The sequence below is a fragment of the Podarcis gaigeae genome (genome assembly GCF_964106915.1).
Source record: "Podarcis gaigeae genome assembly, chromosome: 10".
NCBI classification, from domain to species: Eukaryota; Metazoa; Chordata; class Lepidosauria; order Squamata; family Lacertidae; genus Podarcis; species Podarcis gaigeae.
Genome location: NC_139686.1, coordinates 31,355,500 through 31,377,553, shown reverse-complemented (window position 1 = coordinate 31,377,553; position 22,054 = coordinate 31,355,500). Strand labels below are relative to the sequence as shown.

Below are 22,054 nucleotides of genomic sequence, written 5' to 3'. Positions count from 1 at the left end.
TCTCATACTGCTTGACAGAGACTGAGGTGGCTAGTAAAAATATATCATGATACTTTGAGCAAAGAACCAGTTGAATGAAGATTCAACCGGCCAACGCGTGTACATGGACTAAAGGAAGCCCGTTTGTCCTTTGCTTCGGGCAGCAAAATGTTCAGGGCCAGCTCTGATCATGTCCTTAATTGCATCAAGGTGAAATATTAGTGTGAAACCTTCCAGCAGCCACCTAAGATGACTAATGCAATAAATAAACAAAGAAAGAAAGAAAGGGAAGGTGCTGTTTGTTATGGCATGACAATGCTAAAGTAAGTAGCATTAATGTGGAAGTTGACAGTTCTTATCAAATATGGGTGGATGGGTGGATAGGATAAAGGTCATGTACAGATGTGGAAAACTGATATAAATACATGGTTTATAATGTAAACAAGATTGGGGAAAGACTACAAGAAACTTTCAGTTTACTTGCGTTATAGATCCTATTCCTGCCCTTGACAATATTGTACCTCTTTACTGAGACTTTCTGAACATAGCAAAAGTAGCCTCTGTCCAGTGCAACTGAATCAAAAGGTATATACTGTAAAACACTTTATTGCAACCTGAGGCATTACTGCTTCATTAACTCCAACTTCTTTTTGGTGCCTGGTGAAGACATTGCTATTCTAACAGGCATTTAAGAGATTATGCCATTATGGTCTTTGCAGCCATTTTAATTAAGATGTTGGTGCTGTGAGAGGAGATATTATTTACTGTATGTTATAAAAGTGATAGTTTTAGTTTTGCTATTATTGATTTTAATGTCACATTTGTTTGAACTGTATTACATGGGTTGTTGTTTTTTTCTACTGTGTGAGTCAGTTTGGGACTCTTTGGGGGAGAAAGGACTAGACAACCAAGAAATAAAATATATACTTTTTAAAAATTCACACGTTTCAGTATTTCCAGAATAACAATGAAGAGGCTAGTAGAGTAAGTGGAACAGGCTAGCAGAGCAACTCTGCATTACCAATGCACAGTACGGTAATTTAGTTATTTTATCTTAAAGAACACAAAACTAAACATTCACAAAGGGCACTCCACACTTCAGTGATAAATATCAGTGGGAGGCAGATAATACCCAGACAATCTAGTGCCATCCAGAATCTGCTTTGGGCTACAACTTCCATCAACCCTGGGACTGGTGGGAGTTGTAGCCCATATATCTGGAGAGCACAGAGTTGGAGGAGAAGGCTGCCATAGCCTTGATTCTTATACTGTATTCCTGTTTCTAATTTCCCATTTACAGCTCACTTGCTTAGCCGGTGCCTCTGACCTACTGCAGTTTTTCTGACATCCTTTTGTCTACCTGGTATGCATGGAGTTTCACATACGACGTATTATTATTACCGGTATTATTATTATTATTATTACTACTACTAGTACTACTACATGTATTTTTATATCCCGCCTTTTCCCCTGACAGGGACTCGAGGCGGCTTACTGCTGAAAACACAGAATTCCTCGTGGAAGTGTTTTTGTTCTGTCTTCCGCATCGGTTTCTTCTCCTTGCTAAAACGTGATGGCGGGAAAACCAAGACGACTATGGCAACACGTTAAGAGAAGTACCGCGGGCGTCCCTTACGCCGCCGCCGTAAGGGAAGGAGCCGCGCCGAGGTCCCGCCGAGCGAGCCGGCCAGCCTGCGCTTGGCGCCGAGGCCCCTCCGCCCCCCGGCGGGTGTACGTGTTGCCAGGCCGGTTTACACGAGTCACATGGGCGGCCCTTCGCGCCGCAGTTGGGTCGCCTTCGGGCCGCCGCCTCCCTCCCGCCTCCTTCCCGCCTCCCTGCCAACTGCAGCCTCGTCCCTGCGAAGGAGCCGCAGCCGCCGCCGAGGAGAGAGGGAGGGAGGGAAGGAGTCCCGCGGCTGCAATGGCTGCCACCGGGAGCCGGGAGCGGATCCTCTGCCTCTTCGACGTGGATGGGACCCTCACCCCGCCTCGCCAGGTAGCGGATCCCCCCACCCCGATCCCTCCCCCCTGCTTCGACGGCGCGCCCGGGTCGCCCTTGGGCGATCTTTGGAATGAATGGAGACCCCACGCCGGAGTCGCGCCTTTCCTGCGCCCAGATGACTGGGCGGCTGCGCTCGGGTTCTGGCGCTAGAGCTGCTGTCTGGATCGGAGTCCGGACCCAGCTCGCCCAAGCCCGGCAGAAGGGAAGGCAAGAGCGACGCTCCTCCTCGCCCCCCCCCCCCACTTCTTCTTCTCCTTCCTGCAACCGGTTACGAAAGAGTTCAACCGCGGGCCAAGAGGTCCGTCAGGATGCAGGCAGGCTGCCGGGTCATGTCTGGGCTTCGCTGCAGGGCATCTCCGCTAGACGGTTACGTAAGAATGGTGCACATTGGACCGGACCGCCGACGTGCACCTGCAATATTGCAGCACTTAACCGCGCGATCCTCTGCAGGTCTCTTCGGAAGGAAGTCCCGCTGTGTTCGGTGGGGTTTGCTTCTTAGCAAGAGTGTCGGAGCGAGGACGGTAGTCATAGCGCCGCTGGACACGCTGGGAGCAACTTTTGAGCAAACATAGGCTTGAGCTATTGGTTTCCACAAACTGGTCAGCTAGCTCACAAGCAAGGCAGAATGGGGCTATCTGATTACTTACTTCTTGGTCCTAGAATCTGGAACTTGGAGGCAGGGATGCCAACAGGATTTCCTGGGTCCTGTATGCTGTATGTGGGTTGGGTCCTTGCATTGGCAAGAACTGCTTCTTAATCGCAGTGGCATAGCATAATCGCAGTGACATAACAGGGGCGATTGCCCTGGGTGCAAAATTCTCAGGGGTGCAAAATTTCATAAGAAAAAGAAAGAAAGTAGTAGTATTAGTAGTAAAAAAAATCCCATAAAAAAGCAGATTCTTCTCCTCCATCCAGTGTCAGACTGGCAGCAACAATAGCAAGCTTCTCTTATTTTTTTTCCTGATGCTCTGGGAGGCTCCCTTTCCAAGTCCTATATCAGCTTTTCTTCCTCTGGTTACTTAACAAAAGTGATTAAAAGACTTTAGCAACAGCTGTTTATTTTCCTAATAAGGCTTACAGTGTTGACTCCACAGTTTGCTTTCTAACTTTTTAAAATAGATGTCTGGTTGACTGTTTTTTTTTAAAAAACAAAAGCTAAGAGTTTTGGGTCCCTGCTGGCTTGGAGCCCAGTACATATGTTCAGACTATAGTTGCACACAAGTGCAGGAAAAAGCCTTAGCAGTTGATTATGTCCAATGTAGAGACTAGTCTTCAGTTTTAAGCCTTCCCACCTCCTCAAACTGCAAGGTGGATGTGTCAGGGAATTAGATTTAATCAACTTTAATTGTTACTGTTCTTTGGAAAGATGAAAACAAAATTAAAAGAAAGCCACCTCAAAGTATTAACCACTGGGCTGGATCCAAAGTATTGCACATGGAAGTAAAAGAGCTGCTAGTGTTGTTCCAAGAACACATGTGCAGTGCCAGATTGGTGGGTGGAATAGCAGTCCATAAGCTTCTCTTATGCAACCTCTTGCCCATGTGTCAGATTGTTTCATGTCTGTGTCACAAGATTCTAGCTCAAAGGGTAAAGTAGCACTTCCTTGAACAGAAGACACTTTCAACACATCAAATAAAAATATTTGATGCATTCCATTAAATTTTAAGCAAAATAATGCATTAAACTGCATTGATATGCCCAAATTTGCTGAACTGAGCTGAGAGAACGTGTCACATTTTGGTCCAATGTGTATAGAAACAAGCTGCAAAACTCATCCACTGCAAAAAATTGAAGGTGTCTAAATCTCAGGCCCCCTTTGAGCTTGAGGCTCAGGCCAAATGACCCTCCTGGCATCATCCCTTTCACCTCTGATTGGCCCCGGAGGCACCAAATTTAGTATTTATGGAGTCCAGGACCAGGTGGGCTGTGATGGACATTGCACATACACAAGAAAGCAAGCGTAACACTTTTTGGATATTGGGAGATGGGTGGTTGAGGGGCTAAGTTCATGGGATGTTCCTGACCTACAGGACATCTCAGAGGAGGGCTCAGATTGTATGTACGCCAAGGTTCAGGAAGGGCCTAACTGGTTCACTTGGACAGCAGACTAAAGAAATTGTGTGGGGTGGTTCTGTATCACAACAACCTGGAAGTTCCACAGGATTCACCTGATGCTGCACATGGCAGGGAAATACTGATAATATCAGGCAAGCTGTCAGCTACAACATCTGGAGAGCCAAAGGTCCCCGAACGCTGCTTTAAGTCTTGCTGCAGGTTTGGGACATCAGTTGCTGCCTTCATCTGTTCCTTCATAATGCTGCTTGAAGAAGGTCCCTACATTCTGCTGCATGGCAAAGCCTTGGCTGTGTCCATTCACTCCACCCTTTGAATTTATTTATTTTTAGATTCACTAGGTGATAAAATCCTAGTGGGAAAACAACCAAGGAGACAACCTAAATATGATTTGCCTTGTGATCACAATGTTGATTTACTCACATACTAGTCTTATCTCTCTTGGAGGGGCATAGGGCATGTCCAGAAGTGTTGGATTTGGCGCACTACAGGCGGTTTGCTTCGCTGTGGATGAGAGAGTATGTCCAAGCAACTCTGAAGAGTTGGCAGAGTGGCTTCCTTTGCATGCAGATCATGTGAGCTCCCATTGCTCTGTTGACGATGCCTTTGAATTAGACCAGCTTGACCCTTAAGTGTTTGGCTGTTCATTTAACCATCTAATATTTTAATTGTGGCAGGATGCTGGTGCCGTGTGGATTTTGCAAAGTAAGAGACATAAATTAGGTGCAGATGGTGTTTTTTAAAGTCTGCTACTGCCGTATCTAAACTCATTTGCAAAACATGCTAGATGAAATTTGTGTGTGTGTGTTTTAAATTGACTCTTGTAGGTTGCTGAAGAATATATGGTTTTGTTGCCAACAGCTAGAGGTTGGATTACTAAGAGGTTCCTTGCTTTTTTGCTTTGACATGATAGGTGAATTTTCACCAGTATAAATAAATGTTACAGTTCAGTTCACAAGTGTTTCTGATGATAGTCAGTGGCAGGGCTGGCTCCAGGTTTGAGAGGGGACTGTGGGCAAAAGTGTCCTCTGGCAGGCCCCCTCCTCTTGTCAGTGGGTCCTGGTGGGCTTATCTGGCTATGGTGCCAGTGCTTCAAGTGTTGTTGTTGTTGTTGTTTAGTCGTTTAGTTGTGTCCAACTCTTCGTGACCCCATGGACCAGAGCACGCCAGGCACTCCTGTCTTCCACTGCCTCCCGCAGTTTGGTCGAACTCGTGCTGGTAGCTTCAAGAACACTATCTAACCATCTCGTCCTCTGTCGTCCCCTTCTCCTTGTGCCCTCCATCTTTCCCAACATCAGGGTCTTTTCCAGGGAGTCCTCTCTTCTCATGAGGTGGCCAAAGTATTGGCGCCTCAGCTTCAGGATCTGTCCTTCCAGTGAGCACTCAGGGCTGATTTCCTTCAGAATGGATACGTTTGATCTTCTTGCAGTCCACGGGACTCTCAAGAGTCTCCTCCAGCACCATAATTCAAAAGCATCAATTCTTCGGCGATCAGCCTTCTTTATGGTCCAGCTCTCACTTCCACACATCACTGCTGGGAAAACGGTAGCTTTAACTATATGGACCTTTGTTGGCAAGGTGATGTCTCTGCTTTTTAATATGCTGTCTAGGTTTGTCATTGCTTTTCTCCCAAGAAGCAGGCGTCTTTTAATTTTGTGACTGCTGTCAAGTAGCAGTGGGCAAGTAGCAGTGGGCAACTGTATCTAGCAACATTTTCTGTTTCCCACAGTGCCTCACAGGTCTGGGGCATTGTGGGAACTTAAAATAGATGGCTGTATCCAACCACCTGGCACTCAGTGCCGGATCAGAAGAGGGGGCAAGGCAGGGCAGCAATCAACAGTGGACCTTGTTGTGGTGCTGGGGCCCTGGCAACTGTTCAAGGATACCAGCTGCTGAGATGCTAGCCCTTTACAATGAAAATACAACTGTTCCTTTTGACAAATAACAGAGACATCTCAATTGTTTGGGGGTGGTGAGATGGGGTGTAGCGAACTTCAATATGTGTTTGGAATCAGATCTAAATTGTCACATTATTTTTAACATACACTACTGTTTCCACTCCAGCTAAATCTTTTTCAAAATCACTTATTAAACAATTAATTGATTAACCACTTTGACCATTCAGTTAATATTTTTAGCCACAGGAGTAGGAATTGTAGTTCATCAACATCTGGAAGGCCTGAGGTTCCTCACACCTGCTTTATGATATCAAAGCCCAGCTAGGAAGAAAAAGAAGAGAGTATTTGGTCTCTTCGTTTTGCTGATTGTTCAGCTTTGCTGTACAAGAGCCTTCCACTTCTATGGCATAAATCCACAAGCTCTCCTGCCATTTCTCTGTTGTTCCAGGTTACAAATGCTCATTCTGCTGCAATGAGTTTGTTAATCTCTAGGCAGCCTTCTGCAACATGACGCCATCCAGATGTTTGGCACTACAAATTCCCATTGCCCCGCCCAGTGCTGATCAGATGGGAGTTGCCGTGCACAACATATGGAGGACACCAGCTTAGGGAAGGCTGCTCTGATGCAACACAGGTCTCTCAGTAGTTTTTGTTTCCTGCTGGCATGCCAATAACTACCACTCTTTCTCCTTTTCCCTCCAGAAAATTAAGCCTGAAGTAGACGAGTTTCTTCAAGAGCTGCGTACGAGAGTGTCAATTGGGGTAGTGGGTGGCTCAGACTACTCCAAGATAGCTGAGCAGCTGGGTGAAGGAGATGAAGGTGAGCAATACACACTTCTGCTCTCGAGGTGCTTTTGTTTAATGGAAGCATAGCCAATGACCTGCTGCAAAATCAAGCAATCGTAGCAGTCATATTGGTGGGCAAATTGACACACGCAAAGGAAAGCACATGGCATGGCTGCTGTGGACTGCACCACTTCAGACTGCAGGGGTGGGGATCATGTGACTCCATGCACCTCCATCCCTTTTCAAGGAAAGCTAGTGTGGGAGAGGTTTGGGCCTAAACCTCACCCAAACAGGCCCCATCTGAAGAGTTTTGTTTTATGTGCAGTGGCCTTCCAATGTGTGATTTTCTACCACTCTGAAGTGGTACAGCCTGGGAAGGAATATCCATGTACTGTTTCTGCATATTGGAATCAAACCCAAGACAGTCGTGGCATTTCTGTGCTACTGTAACATAACTGTACTGCAGATCCACAAAGCCAAACTCAGTATTGGAAGGTTCCAAATAGTCCTTGGAAGCTCAGCGTGTTCTCCTGTGGCTTCGGACTGGTGGGAAGTGGAATCAGCTCTGGCCTTCGAAAGTGGGTTAACTGGCCTCCAGAGCCACATGGGCAGGACAGACACCTGTAGCTTCTCTCTATCCTGCTCCCTATATCTGCAGCATTACCCACTGCACTTTCAGTTCAGGATTTCCAAGACATCTCATTATATCCCAGATCTATAAGGGGTGGATTTAAATTGGCCCAATGCAGTTTCAGCATCCTCTTGATCAGGTCCAACAAGAGCTGTGTGCCTGACTTATTCCAATGCAGGTACATCACGAGGGGAGACAGATGAAGGTCCCAGCAGAGAAAGCAGGAACAGCAGCACAGCAAAGAGGGAGGTACTGAGGTGATGGGGAAAGGCGGAGATGGGGACAGAGCCAAGGGCATCGTGGGATATTTGTTTGGTACAAACATAGAAACAGGGACCCAGAAAACTGCAGGCACTTGCAATGCAGCGCCGTATAGAAGCAGCTTCCAGAGAAGCAGAGAAGGAAGCCACCAGCTGACCCACCTGTTGTATTTATACTGCAAACAGCCAATCCTATTTGGCCTGCAATAATCCTAATAAGTTCTCACCCTGGGCCAGCAGGGGGATACTGTAGATAGTTTTCACTCAGGTCCACATATGCAAATAAGGGATTGAAAGTGACGTTCAGTGATTGGATAGTTACAGAAAGTGGTTACTGTTGTGTTGTAGTGGAGCTCTATATAAGCAGGCTGGCTGAACCCTTCAGTTCAGTTCTGTTCTCTTCTGGCCTGTGAATAAACAAGAGCTGTTTGAAGAATCACTGTGTCGTCTGATATGTTCACCCACAACTTAACAATAAGGTTGGAGGGCATCCTACAGTAAATGGCATCATGAGTTCATTCACAGCCCATGTTTCCAGACTTAGCTGGTGGGGTTCCTCTGAGCCCGTGGTCCTAAATGCAAGACTTGCATCCATTCGCAGAAGTAAAGCAGAATGGTTGCTCGCCTTTGCATTCCCCTCCATTGCCCCTTCCCCCAGTAACAAAGAATAATATCAGATTCTAAAACCTTCCTTCTAGACTAGAGAAAAGGTGAGATAACCTAATGTTCCCTTAAACGGAAAGTGAACTGCTGATTCAGCATTGGCCTTTTTATCACTGCTGGGAAAGGCCAGTGTGAAATAACCTGTAGCTGCAGATCTGTGCACATTTGCTTGCAAGTAAGCTTCATTGAGCACAGAGACACGTGCTTCTGAGTAAACAAGCTCAGGGTTGCACTCTGAGTTGCTGAGACGTCATTCCAAATGGAAAAGTGGGGGAGGCCAGACAAAGAGAACATGGGTAGGCACAATCCAGCTTTGTTGCTGTGTCTGTCAGATGATTGAGTTCTCACTCAGCAACTTGCACACCTTCATCTGTAAAATGGGAGCATCACTGCCGGCATTCATGAGCATCACTATTTTCAGGGCACCTCAAATCAAACTTTGCTGAAGTGTCAGAATAAAGCCACAGAGCTCCTGCGATTCAGCATCCACTTCCCTTGCAGCCCCTATCCCTCTGACTGATTGATATTTCTCTCTCACCTTCATTTCCCTTCCTTCACTTCTTCTCCTCAACATCCTTTTTGCCCCTACAAATCTATTCCCCACAGTTATCGACAAGTTTGATTACGTCTTTGCAGAAAATGGCACCGTGCAGTACAAGAACGGGCAACTGGTCTCCAAGCAGGTAGGCCCCACCACTTTGTGCTCTGCCACCAAGGCTGCAAATTTCCTCCTCCTCTCACCCTCCTTCTCTGCCAAATCTCTCAGAGAGAGATGATGGTATCCAAAGTCTCTCAGGTTATCTGGCTCCATACAGTTATCTGATAAGTCAGTATTTTACTGAGGAAGGGTTTCCCTCCCCCCTCCAAAAAAGGAGGCAAAACTTTGAAGTAATGCTTGAACAATTTTAATTTGTGAAGTAATATGCCCAACATCTTTCTAGCATCTTCAGGGGCACTCAGAAATGACAATAAAGATTATGTTAAAGAGTACTCAATATCAAAGCTAATAATCTTAACATAAAGATATACCCATTATATCAAATATGTAAAGTATTTGTATGGGTATTATTTATAAGGATATTAATATTCAGTACTCTTCATATATATTATATATAGTACTGTACAGTGGTACCTCAGGTTACATACGCTTCAGGTTACATACGCTTCAGGTTACAGACTCCACTAACCCAGAAATAGTGCTTCAGGTTCAGAACTTTGCTTCAGGATGAGAACAGAAATTGTGCTCCGGCAGCGCGGCAGCAGCAGGAGGCCCCATTAGCTAAAGTGGTGCTTCAGGTTAAGAACAGTTTCAGGTTAAGTACGGACCTCTGGAACGAATTAAGTACTTAACCCGAGGTACCACTGTATAATTTAGGACTATGGAGTCCCCGATGTTTTAGTCCCTGAGAGAACACAGTATCTCCTCACAGGAGCAACTGGATAATCTGTTGCTCCTGGCTCTTCCCACAGCAGGAAGGCCCCTCCCCAGGCCTTAGATAAATGCATGTAAACTTGGAAGGGACCCCAAAGGTCATCCAGTCCAACCCCCTGCAATGCAGGAATGTGGACATCTAATCCTTGTTGTGATTTCTTTTAGTGTATAGTGATATGTCAAAAACATGTTGAGCACATTACAGCACAAATTAAAATTCTCAAGCAGCATTTTGAATCTTCACTTCCTTTTTCCCTGGATTTCCTGGTCCTTTTGGTGCTACCCCTCTCTTTTCATTTTTGTTCCATTCAACATATAATAAAACAACCTGTTTTGATGTTCACAATGTGGGTGGATTTGGTAAGAGAATTGCACTCTGTTGCCTTTGGCTTTTTTTTGACAGGCTATCCAGAACCACCTTGGGGAAGAACTTCTGCAGGATCTGATCAACTTCTGCCTCAACTACATGGCACTTCTAAAGCTGCCCAAGAAACGGTAACGGTCCTTACTTATTCCAGGGCATGCAGACTCTGGCTTGTCCCCTTAAGGAAGTGTCCCAGTCCCATTGATCAGGAAGTGCCCCAACTTCTCCAGAGAGACTTTTTAGGACAAGCTTCGAGCTTGGGGAGGGGCTTTCCTTCCTTAAGTTAACTTATCAAAGGATTCAGGTCTCTCTTTTTATTTTCCAGATACTATGTGAGTATTTAGAACCACAAAGTTGATAATCCAGCCCGCCCACCTAAAACAAAGAACCTAAATCTTCAAATAATATCCAGCAGAAACCTTCCCACTGTTTTATTGAATACCTGAAAGGGAAATATTCCATAATTTATTTCAGCACTTGATTTCATTGCATAACTGTTCTTAGAGTTGGGTAACATGTTAGGAAGAAATCCCTTCCTTTCTGGAGTTTAAACTCATTGCCCTGTATTCACTATACTGTCTAACTAGTTGCTATTGTTTCCCCACTTTTTCCAATATCCTTCTATATATATTTTAAGGAGTCAGTGTTTAGAACAGAAGGAAAGCAACTCTGATTTAACTTAGCCTTCACAGATGTTGTGTCTTTTGAGTACCACTTTCTAAAAAAACAGGTTAACCTCAACTCAGTTTATGTTATTTTGCTACACTATAATGCTGTGCCCAACATTGCAAACATACTGCATACTTTGTCCATGGGAATTTTGCATCCTGAATAAATGAAACATTAAAGAGTGGTATTCTAGGCATTTACTTCTAATAGCTCCAGCTCTTGTAGGGGGAAAAATCACCCGGGAAGAAGTAAGATGCGATAGGTAAGGGCCATGAGGAATCTATGATGAGCTCTCTTAGGAAAAGTTGCATGCCACACACCATAAGCAAGGTAGAGGTCCCTCTTCTTGCAATTAGTTTGACCTTGTGTTGTATCATGGTGGGAAGATTCTGCTTGACTTCATGTTAAAGAAATCATGAGGCTGTGCAACAGAACTGTCCTGTTTTTAAAACCACATACTCAAGTTTCTCCTTCTCTCTTCCCCTTAAAAAAATAATTCTTCTCAGGGGGACATTTATTGAATTTCGCAATGGAATGTTGAACATCTCTCCTATTGGTCGAAGCTGCACTTTGGAAGAACGAATAGAATTTTCAGAACTGGACAAGGTAAATAATGAGCATTAGGCTCCAAATAGAAGGGGAAGAAATGGAGGCAGTGAGAGATTTTACTTTCTTGGGCTCCATGATCACTAAAGATGGTGACAGCAGTCATGAAATTAAAAGACGCCTGCTTCTTGGAAGAAAGGCGATGGCAAACCTAGACAGCATCTTAAAAAGCAGAGACATCACCTTGCCAACAAAGGTCCGTTCAGTTAAAGCTATGGTTTTCCCAGTAGTGATCTATGGAAGTGAGAGCTGGACCATAAAGAAGGCTGATCGCCGAAGAATTGATGCTTTTGAATTATGGTGCTGGAGGTGACTCTTGAGAGTCCCATGGACTGCAAGAAGATCAAACGTATCCATTCTGAAGGAAATCAGCCCTGAGTGCTCACTGGAAGGACAGATCTTGAAGCTGAGGCGCCAATACTTTGGCCACCTCATGAGAAGAGAAGACTCCCTGGAAAATACCCTGATGTTGGGAAAGATGGAGGGCACAAGGAGAAGGGGACGACAGAGGACGAGGTGATTGGACAGTGTTCGCGAAGCTACAAACATGAGTCTGACCAAACTGCGGGAGGCAGTGGAAGACAGGAGTGCCTGGAGTGCTATGATCCATGGGGTCATGAAGAGTTGGACACGACTGAATGACTAAACAACAACAAAGGCTCCAAATGTATTTGTGGCACACTGGAGCCTGTTAGAACCCCAGGGTGTTGTGTTGTGTTGTGTTGTGTGTGTGTGTTTTCTAAGTATTAAGTCTGTTGCTAGGGTACCTTGCCTATAAGCTGGCGCTAAACAGGAATATTATTCTGACTGGTCATAGTTCTTGAAAGAAATTGCAAGGCACAAACACAAAATACTGCGTTTCACGGGGTAAAGTGGGATCTGAGAAGGATCAAAGTAATTGAGGGGGATGTTTCCTTATCCCTCTTCAGTCCTCTCCCACTTGTTTTCTGTTCATCTCCTTACAGAAAGAGAGGATTCGAGAGAAGTTTGTAGCTGCCCTGCAGAGGGAGTTTGCTGGCAAAGGCCTGCGGTTTTCCCGAGGTGAGAGTTTTCTTAGTCCTCTCTGTGGTTTGGGAGGAATGGATAGGAAAAACAATTGATTTTGTGTTCAAGAAGAATATGCATATATTCTTGTTTTGACTGTGTTGTTCTTTTGTGCACACAAGTTCGTTATTCTTGTGCTAGAAACTGACACAAAAAAAAGATTTTTTTAAAGTGACTTTGGATGCTTGGTACAATTAGTTTTGGGGTCTTAGAAAAACAAAATACCTAGCATGGTTTATGTTTAAAAAACTGGGTAAGTGCTTTGATACAGGACTTAAAAGAGGTTTCCCTGTGGTGATCCCTGTCCGCAATGAGTTTCTTTTCCAAACTATTCTAAAACCCTCAAACTTTTTAGACATAACCCCCATTTAATTGAGTGAAACATACTTCCAAGTTAGTGTTCTTGGAAGGACTGTTGTTTTAACTGAGGGATCACTTTCTTTGCCAAGAATTGCCAGGATCAGAGCATGGTCTGTGGCTAGCAGCGCTCTGCCTAATATTCCAGTGGTCTGGCAGCAATGCACTGTTTTGGGTGCAGCCCTATCCATATGTCAGCCGTCTGTGCTCCTGCCCCCCCTAGTATGTGTGCCCCTTTCACTGCCACCCCCTGACCTCTACGCATTCAGCAGCAGACTGAAGGGGGAAATGGCTGTACTCATAAACCTGAAATTGTGGGCCTAATCATTTGTACATCCTTCACGTGGCTAACATTTGACTAGGAGTACAGTGCAGGCAATAGTGGGCTCTTTGTCCCTTACTAGGGTGCTGGCAGGTGGCCATATTTCCTTTATTTGTGGTGGGGGCAGTTGCTATTGGAGCTGTTGCCACCAGCATGCCAGAATAATTTATCTGGAATACAGCTGTAGTACTGCCAAACTGACAGCGAATGAGGTCTCATGGCAAAAGTCCTTTGCCCTGTCCTGCAGTGATCCAATCTGCATTTTACATTTGTCCCACAGTTAACAGACTCTCCTTTCCCTGCCCAGCTGTACTTAGAAGATAAAAACACTTTAGAATAGGGTTCCCTGCCGGCCCTCCAGCCAAAAAGCTTGAGAGCCACCCTTCCCCCTTATAGATATTTTTCCTGAGAAGTCATTAGCTCCTGCTCCTCACACTTCCCCAGCCAACTGTTTCTTGTTTGTGCCTTTGGCTGATGGAGCCTTGCTGACGCCATTCCGTCCCATTGCCATAGAAACAGCAGCTACTGAATTAATGTGTCAGAGAAGCAGGCAGGCTGGCAGCCATGGTGCATGACTATCTATCATGGAACAATCTATTCTACAAAAGCCATTTGCACCTGAGGTGTTGAGGGGACATCTTTTTCCTGCAAGCCTCTACCTTCAGTCTGTTTCCCTTAATTCCATCACACTTTCCCCCTCTGGCAGGTGGGATGATCAGCTTTGACGTCTTCCCTGAGGGCTGGGACAAGCGCTATTGCCTCGATATCCTTGAGGATGAGAGATTCGACACCATCCATTTCTTTGGGAATGAGACAAGTCCAGTAAGTAAATCTGACCAAAGCCCTGTTCTTTGACAAGGGGCCAAGTCCTGTGTGGGATCGAGGAAGATAAAGCTGTCCATATGTAAACTGGCAGGCTCTCCGCAGAGCTACATTGCATTAAAATAACCAGGAGACTCCCATTTCCACTGTGGCTCAACTGTGTCTTTTCCACAATGTTTAAAGGGCATTTGTGTATTTCAAAACATTTGGTAAATAAAACTGGGGACCATGGCTGAAAGCCTGTTTTCAGATGTTCAAATGCCCTTTGGATGTTTCAGAAAAGACACAACTGATGTGTGATGGGAGCATTTGCTGTAAGGTTTGAAGTCGCTCTGGTTCGCATTTTCCAGCCTTACAAGTTGGTACCTGGACTGCATGAAAGCATGTATAAACTAACAGTGCCCTCTTCTGGTGACTGGAAAATGCAAAGACATCTGTTCAGGTGCCATTTCATTTCAACGTCTCTAAAGGGATTTGTCTGCACAGAAGCTTTGTGAGGAAGGAGAAAAAGAAGTGGGCAACTTTTGTGTCACATGAACACAATGAATCTTACAGTACAGACGGTGCAGAAGGTTGGTGGTTCGAATCCCTGTGACAGGGTGAGCTCCCGTTGCTCTGTCCCGGCTCCTGCCAACCTAGCATTTCGAAAGCACACCAGTGCATGTAGATAAATAGGTACCGCTGTGGCGGGAAGGTAAACGGCATTTCCGTGCCCTCTGGTTTCCGTCACAGTGTTCCATTGCACCAGAAGCGGTTTAGTCATGCTGGCCACAAGACCTGGAAAGCTGTCTGTGGACAAACACCCAGCTCCTTTGGCCTGAAAGCAAAATGAGTGCTGCACCCCATAGTCATCCCATAACCGTCCAGGGGTCTTTTACCTTTACCTTACACAGCTTTAAAAAAACACTCTGAAAATGCTCTGAAAAAAACCATTTTAAAGCTCACAATGGAAAATTTCAGAGGGAATTATTTCAGCTCAACTGCGCCATCTGGTGTCACAATGTTGGAACAGTGCAAGTAGATAAATGGGTACCGCTGTGGCGGGAAAGTAAACGGTGTTTCCGTGCGCACTCTGGTTTTCCTTACGGTGTTCCGTTGTGCCAGAAGAGGTTTAGTCATGTTGGCCACATGACCTGGAAAGCTGTCAGTGGACAAACACCAGCTCCCTCAGCCTGAAAACAAGATGAGCGCCGCACCCCATAGTTGCCTTTGACTGGACTTAACTGTCCAGGGGTCCCTTATCTTTACCTTTACCTGTCTGCACAGAAGCTTTGCGAGGAAGGAGAAAAGGAAGTGGGCAACTTTTGTCTCACATGCTCATCGTGAATCTTACAGCGCAGACAACGCAGCCCACACTTCAGCCCTTGCATACGGTAATTGCTTTCAGGTGCATTGTGGACACATTCTGATTATCTGGTGTGGGTGCTTTGCAGAGATTAGATTCACCAGTTAAGCACACCCAACCCTCTTTTTTTTAAAAAGACAAAAACCTACACATGGATACACTTATATAAAACATGCCTGCAATAGCGTGGTTCATTGGCTCTCCTCCCTCCCTGTCAGCATGTGAGGTCATACCTACTGATGCATGACAGGGGAAAATCAATACCATGAGCAGCAGCATCACTTCAGATTAGGTTTTACATGAAGTCAGGTCCCACAAGAAATACTTTGATTTACAAATTCTGCATAACTAGGGTACACAGTCCCTTGGGTATGCAGAAACCACCTTCTGATCCGATAGGCACCACACAACCCAAGTTCAGGATTAGAAGGGAGCAGGAGAGGGGGGAAGAAATTCTTTCCAGCCTCAATAAATACAGTGCTTTCCAGAAGCCGTGATTTTTGTGTCTCGCTGCCCACCTCTGCATTATTTTCAATTCCTTGCCGGTTTCAGATGGCTTGAGCCTGTTGGCACATACACTTTACAGCAAGGAGTGATGATCCTGACACTCTCCAGATGTTGCTGAATTCCAGCTCTCATTGGCCCCAGTTGGCCGATGGTCACTGGTCACAGGCGATGAGGACTGTCGTGCAAAAATATGTAGTCCATCATTGCATTTTCACCGTGGCCAATCAGATGTCTAATGGAAGTGGGACCCGAGTGCAACAGCATTCTGCTCACTTGTGATTCCCAGCAACTGGTATAAAGCTATCCATTTTGGGGTGAAGGTGTGGCATATATGCCTTGAAGTAAATAAATAAATCTGAGGTCTGGCAAGGGGCCTCATATTCTGCCTGAATGGGGGTTTCCCCAGCCACTCTGAGTGGCTCCCAACAGAATATTAAAAGCACGATAAAACATCAAACATTAAAAACTTCCCTAAACAGGGCTGCCTTCAGATGTCTTCTAAAAGTAAGATAGTAGTTTATTTCCTTGACATCTGATGGGGCGGCGTTCCACAGGGTGGCCACCACTACTGGGAAGGCTCTCTGCCTGGTTCCCTGTAACCTCGCTTCTTGCAGTGAGGGAACTGCCAGAAGGCCCTTGGCGCTGGACCTCAGAGTCTGAGTTGAACGGTGGGGGTGGAGACGCTCCTTCAGGTATACTGGGCCGGGGCCATTTAGGGCTTTAAAGGTCAGCACCAGCACTTTGAATTGTGCTCAGAAACAAGTCTGTGTTTTTCAAGTATAGTAAGGCTGCAACTTACAGAGGGCATACACCTAAAGCCAGAATTGTGTATAGTCGAAACACATTGGGTTCAATGGCAGGTGGGATTGCCAAAGTCTTTTTTCCTGGACACATACTCCCTTTCTGCCCCCTTTTTATTCATTTATTTTTTTTTTATGCCAAGCACATTGCGCACATGTTAAATGCGCCCAGGTTGTGGGCTTACGGTATTCTATACTTGCCTGCTCAATTTAACCACCACGTCCAGCATCCTAATTCTAAGCAGCCAGTAGTAAAGATTCTTCTTATCCTTAGGGTGGGAATGATTATGAAATCTATGACGACCCTCGCACGGTGGGGCACAGCATCCAGTCTCCCCAAGACACAGTCCGGAGGTGCCAGGAGATCTTCTTTCCAGAGACAGTGAATGAATCTTGACTCGTGGTGTCCTGCTGCTCTCGATCACTCGGATGAGACCCTCACTCACCTTAGGAAAGCACCTTTTGGATCCTTTCAGGACTTGCTGAGGCCCAAGGTCAAAATGCACTTTGGAAATGGGAGCTGGAGTGTCAGAAAGGGAGGGGGATGGTGAAAGCTGTTCATCAGTTGCACCATCATCTTGCTACTGGGGAGCTGCAGAACCCCAATTGCCATACCCTCATTCCCACCAAACGAGGTAAAGTGTTGTTGTTTATGTTTAAAGTGAAACCTGTATTCTAGTTAAGGCTTTTCTCCTTTCTTATTTGGAAGCTAATAATCACCCTTCCCCACAGATTCACCCAAATGAACCTATTTTTGAGATGATGGCTATAATGATTGAAATAATTTATATACCACCTTCCATTTCTAGAAGAAATGCCAAGGCAATATTTTTGAGATGAATCTCAGAAACACACTAAAGTTATATTTAAAAGGGAGCAGGGCCTGTAGTGTTACGAGTACAAGACCTGTCAAGTATTTTCATATTCTTGAACTATCAACATGGTTGGCAAATTATTTTTTGAGAGCCTTTTTAAAGTGCGAAACGAGAGCGTAACCTGAACGATAAATAATGGCCCCTCCTAGCAGTAGTAATGTTTTGTTTTGTTTTGTAGACATTGACACATGGCTATTGTGCCAGAATGTGGCTTGGATATGCACTTCACACCCATTGAAAGCAATGCAGTATGGATGCTGGCATCCACACTGAGATGCACATCTCATTTATGCCTGTGCTTCCTGATCTGGCAAGTGATACCTGTACAGAAACTTTCTGCTGCATGCAGATCTCCAGCGCTCGATCAGGCTGAACGACAGTGCTGAATTGTGCATCTTTAAACAGATTTCAGCTATGTTAGTTGGATGACCTTTGAGCAATGTTAGGGATTGTGCTGTTGTAAAGGACTTTGTAACAAAGGCAACATGTTCATTTGGCCCCCAAAGTAGAGAGTATAAAAGACAAGTGGGGCCTTCAACAAAATGTTGCAGTGTGGAGAGTTCCTGTTCAGTGCCCTTCCCCCGGATATTCCATTCCATCCTCAAAAAGCATTCTGTGGCCCCTGAGCACCTTCAGGCTTCAGCAGTTATTTTGGGTGGTGGTTGTTTTCTTAAATATCCTCTGTTCTTCTTGAGCACTTCCCAAACCTGCAGCTATCTCCCTCTTCTGTATATGTGGTGTTTTGTCTACATAAACAATGGCACTCGCACTGAAAATAGGGAGAATGATGGTTTGAGCATAGGGCAACAGAAGGACCAAGTTCTAATGCATTCACACATTCATAAATCCAGATGAATTAAACCAGGTTTATGAATGAGGAAATGTTTACAGCTGTAGCTTTAATATCATTCCTGATTAGTCATCAGATTGCGATGTAGATTTCCTTCTAGACTTGTTTGATTAAGAATCTAAAGTTCAGATTTACTAAATGTTTGAATGTGAAATTAGCTATAAACTACTGAGACTAGCCAAACTGTAGCAAACATTGCTACTGTTTATTGTTTCCGTAAGCATATATTCTATTTTAAATTACCTTCAGTGTAGGCAGAGCAGCAGCCTTCGTTACTGTAGTCTCCAAACCCTAGATTTTTATATTTAACACAGAAATATTTTCTTTAGTTTCCAGAGGGGTAATGGTGTTAGTCTACTGCAGCAAAAACAAAGAGACTAAAGATTTGCCTGTTTCTGCCTTTAGATAAAAATATTGATAAGAGTGATGATTAATTGCAAAAGCTTCTTCCTCTGGTTGGTGACTTCCCATGAGATACTGTCAGAGTACAATTATATATGCTAGGGCTGGGCAATATATCAATATATTGTCCAAAACCCGTTTGAAGGCCATATGGTGATATCAGTTTCATAAATCACGAATCACGGTGTGTGTTCGGACTGGACGATATATCATCCAAAACTGGTTTGAAGTCCATTTCATGGTATCGGGTTCATAATTTTTGACCTGGCAAAATATCATAAATCATAATGTGTGTATGTATGTATGTTGCTATGCAAAAATCATGATGTTAACTCTTGTCAGCTCAGCTCTTTCCTGCCTCCTGCAGGGAGCAGCAAATCACAAGAGCAGTCTCTGGCAAAAATCACAATGCAGGAAAAACTGTGAAGCCAATCAACGCCTCTACATAGCTCCATCCTTATTTCAGACATTGTGATATATTGGTATATCACGATGTTTAGCTGTGGCTATATCACAATGTTGAAAACCAGATTATCGCCCAGCCCTAATATATGCATTCCACATACTGTGCCACACTAAGATCGAGTTGCTTCATGCTGCTTACTTTTCATTAAACAAACAAACAAACAAACAAACAAACAAAAACAACCCCAGTTCTTAGCTCTCGTGGTTTCATGCACAGTGTTGTGAATTTGGAAGCAAAGCCTTCCAAGCAGTAAAAGAACACAGAACTGGATGCTATGACTCAACTTCCCTTTGTATCTGTTAAGTTCCCCCTCTGGTCATTGTCTTGTCTGCCCTTTGTATCCTATTCCCTTCTACACTTGTCCTCATCATTCTTTCACCCCAGTCAAAAAATATCTCAATATTTTCCAATAAGCCAACAATGTATTTCACTCGGAGCCAGTTATGGGTTGATAATTTGCATATTTACAGGTTTATGCTGATGAAGATGAGCATTGTTTTTGTCAGTGCCAATAGATCAAGGGTACAGAAGCTGTGACTTGACTATAATTACCATCACCAGTGACCACTTCAGCTTTGGACACTGGGAGTCCAGCAGTATCTCAAGGGGAAGAGGTTCTTTCATCCATGCAGGACACCCAGTCCATAGCACATTTGAGCAGGGCGTAAGGAGGACACAGGTAGAGTGTATGTGCCCTTTAAACAACAGGTAAATAAATTCAGGATACCTGCTGTCCTACAAGGCTGTCCCTCCAAGATTCCTGAAAGAAGGAAAGCATAAAAAACATTAATAGAAAAAGGGCACAACCCTTTTATTATGTACTCCCCAGTAGAAGATAGCCGTCTACACTCCATAGGTCTCACTCATAGGCTTTGTATGGCACAGATGATCAGAACTTGTACAGTTCAACTGAAACTCAAGGAAAAAAAGTGACAGCTGTAGTAGTCAGGGTAGGGCAGCCTCTTATGAGCAGAAAATCGGCTGCCCTATTCCCTCCCCTACTCAGTGGAACACGGACCTCTCCAAAGTGAATGTTCATATTACATAGCTCATATCATCGTCATCTGCAATGAATGCGTCCAGCTACTTTCATATGAACAGGAATGCAAGGTTTGTTTATATACAACACGCTAGTGTAGGACCACAGCTTGCTACCTGCATGATTGGATATTTGAAAATAAAGGGTAGCAAGGAGGGGATTTATCTTAGATGATTGTCACTGCCGTTCCCAAACTGGTGCCCTCCAGGACTGACAGCCTTGCAGCTGCTGAAGTCAAATGTAGCTGATTGGCACTGCAGTCTAAAACAGAGGACACCAGGCTGGAGAAGTCGGGTTTGAAAAGTTGCATCAATGATGTTTTCACCTAGTACTGTGTCTTCCTGTCTGCATCTTCACTTGTACCTGGTTTAACTCCTGTGCTGCTGTGTTTCTGTTTTGAAGAGATTACTCCTCCTTTCCCCTTTGAGCCACTGCCTCTTTTCAGCAGGAGATATTTGAATGACTTTCACGGGAAGGAACTGATTCCGTCACAAAGCGACTGGTTTTTTTTAGAATGGACAAAAAAAAAAAGCAATGTTCAGTTAATGAGAAATGTATCCTTATTTAAATTTTATGTGAAAACCAGATGTCTATGACTGACCATTTGTGGGTTTTTGTTCACAGGCAGCTGTTTTATATATATATATACTAGAAATATATATATGCTTTTTAATGCATCACAAACAGGCAGCTGAGCTCCTACACCCAGGCTTCTATGCTTTGTAGTTCAATATTGTAACTTAATGTGGAACTAAATAATAATAATAATAATGAAGGCACTGGAAATCAATACTATTTGTTTTTGTTATTTCTGGGTAATTTGCATGTGCTCAAATTCAAACAGACAAAAAGCACAAACAGTAACAACTTGGTAGCTTATTTTGACCGACCACCTACAGTATCTGTGAAGGTCAGATTTCCCTCACAGAGCCTTCTCCAGCCTGGATTATGTTGGACTTCAGTCAGCCCCAATTGCTATGGCCAATTGCCAAGGATAATGGTATTGTAGTCTAAAACATCTAGAGGTCACCAGCTTGGGGGAAGCTGCCCTAACACTTCCACATAAAAGCTTGTGATGAGAGGGAGAGAAACACATTTGCCTGAAACTTTGAAAAGCTGCTGTCATTCACAACAGCCCGTCCCGTTCTAGATTACTACGTGTATGGCTGTTGTCCCCATAAAGCATTATAGATGCCTTAGACCAGGCTTCCTCAGCCTCGGCCCTCCAGATGTTTTGAGACTACAATTCCCATTATCCCTGACCACTGGGTCCTGCTAGCTAGGGGTCATGGGAGTTGTAGGCCAAAAACATCTGGAGGGCAGAGTTTGAGGAAGCCTGCCTTAGACCATATTGACACCATACATTTAAAAGGCAGCTACTACTTTAAAGAGTCACAGCTTCCCCCAAAGAATTATGGGAGCTGCACTTTGCCAAGGGTGCTGAGTGTGTTGGGAGGCCCATCTTCCCCATACAATTCCCAGAGTTCTTTTGGAGAGGGATTGTGGCACTACAGCTTCCAGAACTCTTTGGGGGAAGCGGTGAATGTTTCAAGTGATATTGTGCTTTACATGTATGGTGTGAATGTGGCCTAACTGCAGGAGGGGCAGGTGCACACATGCTGCCCTCATCCCCTCCAACACTAGAGTTTCTGTTTGAGCAGGGAGGTCTGCAAAGGGATTGTGGGAACCCTACACAAATGGGGCTCCTAATCACAAGGAGGCTTGTGAGTGCCTTTAGTGGAGTGTGTATTTACAATCCCAATTAGATCTCCCACCAAACAGGAGGTGGTCAGCCATGGAACAGCCCCACACCTCCTACATGCTTAGACATCAGTGCCTGAAGGACTTGAGATGCCAGGTGA

At 44.7% G+C, this 22,054-nt stretch overlaps 1 protein-coding gene across 1 annotated transcript; it reads left to right on the top strand.

Moving 5' to 3' along the window:
• Positions 1-550: 550 nt before the first annotated feature.
• PMM1 (phosphomannomutase 1) lies at positions 551-20,982 on the top strand. Its single transcript, XM_083698738.1, has 9 exons — positions 551-1,342; positions 1,457-1,975; positions 6,655-6,772; positions 8,899-8,975; positions 10,128-10,219; positions 11,264-11,363; positions 12,329-12,404; positions 13,793-13,908; positions 16,835-20,982. Exons 2-9 carry the CDS (start codon positions 1,553-1,555, stop codon positions 16,955-16,957), a joined length of 1,125 nt encoding a protein of 374 aa, XP_083554864.1. The 5' UTR covers positions 551-1,342; positions 1,457-1,552; the 3' UTR covers positions 16,958-20,982.
• The last annotated feature ends 1,072 nt before the right edge of the window (positions 20,983-22,054 follow it).